A 5,400-nucleotide genomic window follows, 5' to 3' on the forward strand; every position below is an offset into this window, starting at 1 on the left:
CCAGGGTGACCCTGCCTCTCACCTGGAACGATAGCTGGAGATAGGAACCAGCAACCCTCCTGACCCCACCAAGGGACCAGGGTGTAAAGAAAATGGATGGATTTATTCCTGGAATTTACAAGGTACTTTCCAAAAACTTAAAGGTTCTTTTTTTTTTTTTTTTTTTTTTATTTTGAAAAAAACCACAAATTGACGTTCTTTAAACGTAGTGGTTATTTTCCCAGAACTTAGATGTTTCTTTCAGGCGCTCATCAATACTTTCATGGATGTTATTGATTACTTTCACAGAGCCAACCAGACGCTTTTCTAAAACTTACAATGTATTTTAAAAATGAATTTCCTGGAACCCATTGATTACTAAAGTTCTGGGAAGTACTCTATACAGTCCAAGAAAATACCTGGTCATTTCTGGTAAAGTAATCAGTCAACTGAATAACCGTACGTGACAAATAACCTCTAAGTTTGAGAAAAGTATCTGGTAGGTTCCAGGACAGTAATAAGTCTTCTGAAAGTTTCAAGTTCTGAAAGTAAGTTTTGAAATGTATCAAGTGTGTTCCCTAAACATTTTCTGTAAGTTCTGGAATGGAAACCTCCAAGTTCAGGGAAAGTACGGGACGCATTATGTAATGCTACCCTTTTTTATTTTCAAGTTCAAGGTTATATGTGCAACGTGCAAACATTTTTGAGCTGTCTGAAAAGAGCCTGAAACAAAAATCCACAAATATAATATTCCCTTTGAGCTTAAATTCTTACATTTCCTCTTCGAATGCAAAACTTTGAGAAACTTAATGGCACCCATCCGGAAGACATTAGTGCATCCTAATGCTTCGTATCAGGCCACCTTTCAGCTTCTCCCCCCAGATCTCGACGGAACGGTGCATTACCCTGGCGTCACAGATTTGATGATTAAAGAAGCTGTTCCTTATTGTTTCTGGCTGCTGGAGCCAGATGTGAAGTATTGACTTACGGAACAAAGTGATCGAGCAAAAGAGCAGAGTTTATTTCCTCCCTGTTTGCCTTTTTTTTTTTAATTCCTTCCATGTTTATAGTAGTTCTATAATGCTATCCTGAGAGCTCCGCATCGCATCTTTATGCGAAATTGTAAAACATTTTAATGCTGTTTATGGAGATAAGAGCACAGTGTCTCGTTCTGGAGAAAAACAAGCGCAAACTCGACCCAGCCTGACACATTGTGAAAACACACATATATCATCCATTTATAATCCTTCCTGTCTTAATCAAATGATTACCCCATGCCACGAGAATTCAGGGTTCAGCACTAATTGGTAGGTTAGGTTTCTGTTGGCCCAGGTGCCGCATACCCTGCATGCTTACCTTCGCAACTGTTGAGCGGCCTTGCGTGTGCATGAGCGCAGTGGTCTTTAAAACACCGACAATTAAACTGTTTGGATTCGGCGAATATATGCAGTCTCGCCACAAAACATGCCGCAACACCTTTTTTATTCCCTGGGATTCGACTGTATGTCAAAGAGGTAATTGCAACCTGATATATTATTTGGAGCAGGACTATCATTTGGAGTGGAGATGAAAGTTGTGTCATGCTGAGACTTTTTAGGACAACATTTCAGTACTGAAAATAATCATGGATTAGGATGTTTTAAAAGCTACTGGATGGAGGCTCGGGGCTTCAACACACACATGTCAGGTGGATAATTAATCAACTTTATGATTCACCAAGCTTTCAACGGCCACTTTTTCTTTTCAAAAATAAAGAAATCGGCAGGGAAAATAACTTAGCGGCCAAACGGTAACAATATATGGCCAGAAAACCTTCAAACTCTGGAAGTAAATTGCAATTAACACCTGGTTCCGACATAAACAGAGCATTTGAAGTTATGCCCATCTAAATCAGAAATACACTTTGGAAAATGGCATGTTGTCTGAAGCTGCAATATTAATGTCAGTTAATAGACATTCTCTTCAGATGTTCTTTTTTTCATGTGTACCAGTGAAAATTAACAGCAGCAGCAACATGTTTTATCTTAGTTTCTAAAGGGAAGTGAGCCAGAAGGAATGAGGGGGGCATTTGACTGCAGCTGCTGAAGTTTCTTAACTTCCCTGAATCCACTACATGTGTAGCCCTGAAGTTACTTTTTACAGCCAGAAGACGTACTGTTGTGAGAAAACTAACCGTAGACAAACTTTAAATGATGAGACGTGTCCAAAAATAATGTTTTTACAGCTTCAAACCTGCCATGAAGCAAAAGCTCATGAATAAAAACATGGACAGCTCTGTGGAAAGCAGACTTTCAGCTGCTTCCATCCACTACTATTATGTTATTCGGTCGTTGCAGTTTGCTTATGAAAAGTGTTCTGGTGTTAGAAGGGACTGCTCAAAACAAACAGGTACGCCAGAGAAATAATACTGGTCAGAACTGGTGCAGAAACTGCAACATCTGTTAAGATTTTAAAATTACAATTTTGTCACAAAAAGTGACAAAAATGCCAAAAAGTACTTTTAGGGATAAGGTAAGCTTACTTGCTTTTTTTCTTTTTTTCATGCTTTTTGGATATCTCACTGTTGAAGACATGGATAATAATGAATATACTAGCATCAGCTCTGATCCCTTTTAAAAAAGTATTGTGTTGCTTAAAATAATACAAAATAAATACTAAGTAAAATAGTTTATTCTTGAATAATCATCAGTGACACCATTTTTAAAATTGACAATAATTTATAAGGAACACAATACATTTAATAAAAATACATTAAGAGAAAAAGTTAATTTAAAGATAAATTGACACAGTTGTGTAAATATGTCTTAAAACTTTCCTAATTCTTTACTGATCTGAGAGGTTTTTATGTGGACAAATGCTGACACAGAATATTTTCCACATTCCTTTAAGCTAAACTAGTCCATGTTGTGCTTCTGCAGTGATTTTCTGCAAGAGCTAAAAAAAATAAAAAAATAGACATGTTAACAAATACATTTAAATTCAAAGGAGCAAAAACAGCTCTTCTGTTGAATCAGCAGCTTGAAACAACATCTAAAAAAAAGCAGCTGCCAAACATTTGTCCCCTCTTCTGTGCATAGATTATGGGTGCAGCCCTAAAATACGTGTTAAAGAGTCTTGCAGCGGGAGAGACACTTAGTTTCGACGCTGTGAAGTCAAGGTGCGATGCGTCACATCAGCTGTCCGCCTCGGTGTTTTCCCCTTTGCAGGCGTCAGGAAAAGCGGAGCGTTTCCTCCGTGAAAACTTCAGACACAGAAGGTCTCCTACTTCGTTCATCTGTTGCAGCACCTGAAGAAAACACGGTTTTAGAACATTTACTGAACCTTTATTCACAGTTTGAGGCGCTGTCGGCGGATTTCTCTGTGTGTTTACCTTGTCCAGCATCTCTCTGGTGTGCGAAGCGGACAAACAGAAACGAGCTCGGGCCTCTGTGATCGGGGTGGCGGGAAATCCAACCACTACAACTCCTATTTTCCTCTTCAACATTTCACGAGCAAAGGCCCTAGGTAGCAATAAAAAAAAGTGGTAACCGTTTAGGTATTAATATCAATAATACCAGTTTCATAATATACTGGTATGTAGAGATGCATCACATAGAAAAAATGCATGTGCAAAGAGCAGTTTCACATTCACGACACGCTAGAGCTGCACAATGAATCACAAGTCGTTGCTGAAATGTACTTACTATGAAGACCACAAAGAACTGTCTGCACATCAAAAGGTGTTAAGTAATTATTGAAGCAGCAGACAGTTTTCACGTTTAACCTTTGCTTTAGATTAAATGTTGAACTCTGTGAATAACCAGATTATGTTAGGTGTGTAGGTGAGAGTTCAGGTGTACTTACACCACTTTGCCTGGCATGTAGAGCAGCACTGGAACCACAGGGGAGTCATCATCGCCATAGATGATGAAGCCCATATCCTTCAGCTTGGCCCTGAAGTATCGGGTGTTTTCTGCCAACTGGCGGATCCGTCTGATGCCTCCAATTAAAACAAGGACATCACCAGATGTACATGAGTAATGCAACAACTCATTGATTTTTTTTTTTTTTTTTTTCCCTGAATACTTCCAATTTCCCGAGTGGGGAACAGCGTTAAGTGTGTCTTCCTTGCAGTGGCATCTGCCCCAAAGTCCTGCAGCTCCAAGGATTAACACAAGGAAGGAAGAAACAAACAAACACGAAAATCAGGTTGGACACAAAGAAGCAACAAACACGGAGGGAGTGGGACACGAGGACAGAAGGAAACAAGAGATGAATGAAGGAAGCTTGCAACAAAGGACAGTAAGGAAGGATAGGACTGAGGACTGATGGTAAAAATGATATAAATGAAGTACATAAAAAAGAAATGAAAGAAAGGAATGACCCAAGTAAAAAACAAGAAAGTGGCACAAGGAATAAGACAAGGAAGAGGGAGGAACTTGAGGGCTGGAGGGGGTGACGACACGATGAAGTATCAGAGAAAAGGAAGAGAAAGGTGTAAGGAACGATACAGTTAGATGGTAGGATTGGGAAGAAAGTCTGAAAATATGAATATTTTTTCAGCACTTATTATTATTATTATTTTTTTCCACATTTATCCAGACCTGGAAAACACTGAAATTGAGTTCCACACTGTTTTAGACTGTTTGTGAACCCTCTACCCTTCCCCATAAATTTGTCCATGATCACAACTGGGCTGCAGCAGCAGCAGCAGCAGCAGATGGTTCAGTTTTGTCTGCCTGACAGCAGGGTTTACACACACGCTTGTTGCCAGAATGAGGGCTCACAAATTAGTTATGATGGATTTCGCACAAAATTATTGACTGCCAGTGGAGCTTAGCCATGACTGAGACTGAATCTAAACAATGCGTAAGTATCACATGCACAGGATTTCAAGATGACTATATTAGAAATCACATCAAAGGCAGCAGAGGCGGTCTGCTCTGCTGACCCCCTCCCTGTGTTCCTGAACAATGTGAATCGCTGGGGAGCCTGCTGCTCCGTGGCTGCAGCGGGGCTTGGCATGAGCCGGCCTTGGATCCCAGCTCTGTTTCCCTCTGATTACCTGGGAACAGATTGGCAGTTCTTTCAAAGAGATGTAAGAGAGCACTTTAAATCCCCTTATCTCAGCAAAACAAGAGAGAAAGAGAGAGGGGTGGAGAGGAGAGAGAGAGAGAGAAAACATAGCGTTCGGACATCTGCCAAAAAGCACGGGCCCCATTTTGTAAATTGCTCCTCTCTGGTAAGATAGAGGCCGGGGAGGTCAAAAGCCTGCTGCAAGACACAGAAATCATATGAGAACATATGACTGAAGCGAAACCTAACAGGAAAAGGAAAGATGAAGAAGAAGGAGTAGGAAGAACTACTGGAGGTGTTTCATTGTATGTTGGACCAGGCCCGGCGGCACGGGCGGGCATTTCCCACCCACAGAGTCACATATGC

General features: G+C 40.5%; 1 protein-coding gene across 1 annotated transcript; it reads right to left on the reverse strand.

Annotated features, from left to right (window-relative positions):
- Positions 1 to 2,631: 2,631 nt before the first annotated feature.
- On the reverse strand, positions 2,632 to 5,388 carry LOC106943727 (serine palmitoyltransferase 3-like). Its single transcript, XM_015027035.1, has 3 exons — positions 3,823 to 5,388; positions 3,350 to 3,479; positions 2,632 to 3,265 (listed from the first exon to the last, which is right to left on the reverse strand). The coding sequence occupies exons 1-3, from the start codon at positions 3,894 to 3,896 to the stop codon at positions 3,152 to 3,154; spliced, it is 318 nt and encodes a 105-aa protein (XP_014882521.1). The 5' UTR covers positions 3,897 to 5,388; the 3' UTR covers positions 2,632 to 3,151.
- Between the last annotated feature and the right edge of the window lie 12 nt (positions 5,389 to 5,400).

Source organism: Poecilia latipinna, unplaced genomic scaffold, assembly GCF_001443285.1.
Source record: "Poecilia latipinna isolate Pla-1442-1.1 unplaced genomic scaffold, P_latipinna-1.0 Scaffold5775, whole genome shotgun sequence".
In the NCBI taxonomy this organism is placed as follows: domain Eukaryota; kingdom Metazoa; phylum Chordata; class Actinopteri; order Cyprinodontiformes; family Poeciliidae; genus Poecilia; species Poecilia latipinna.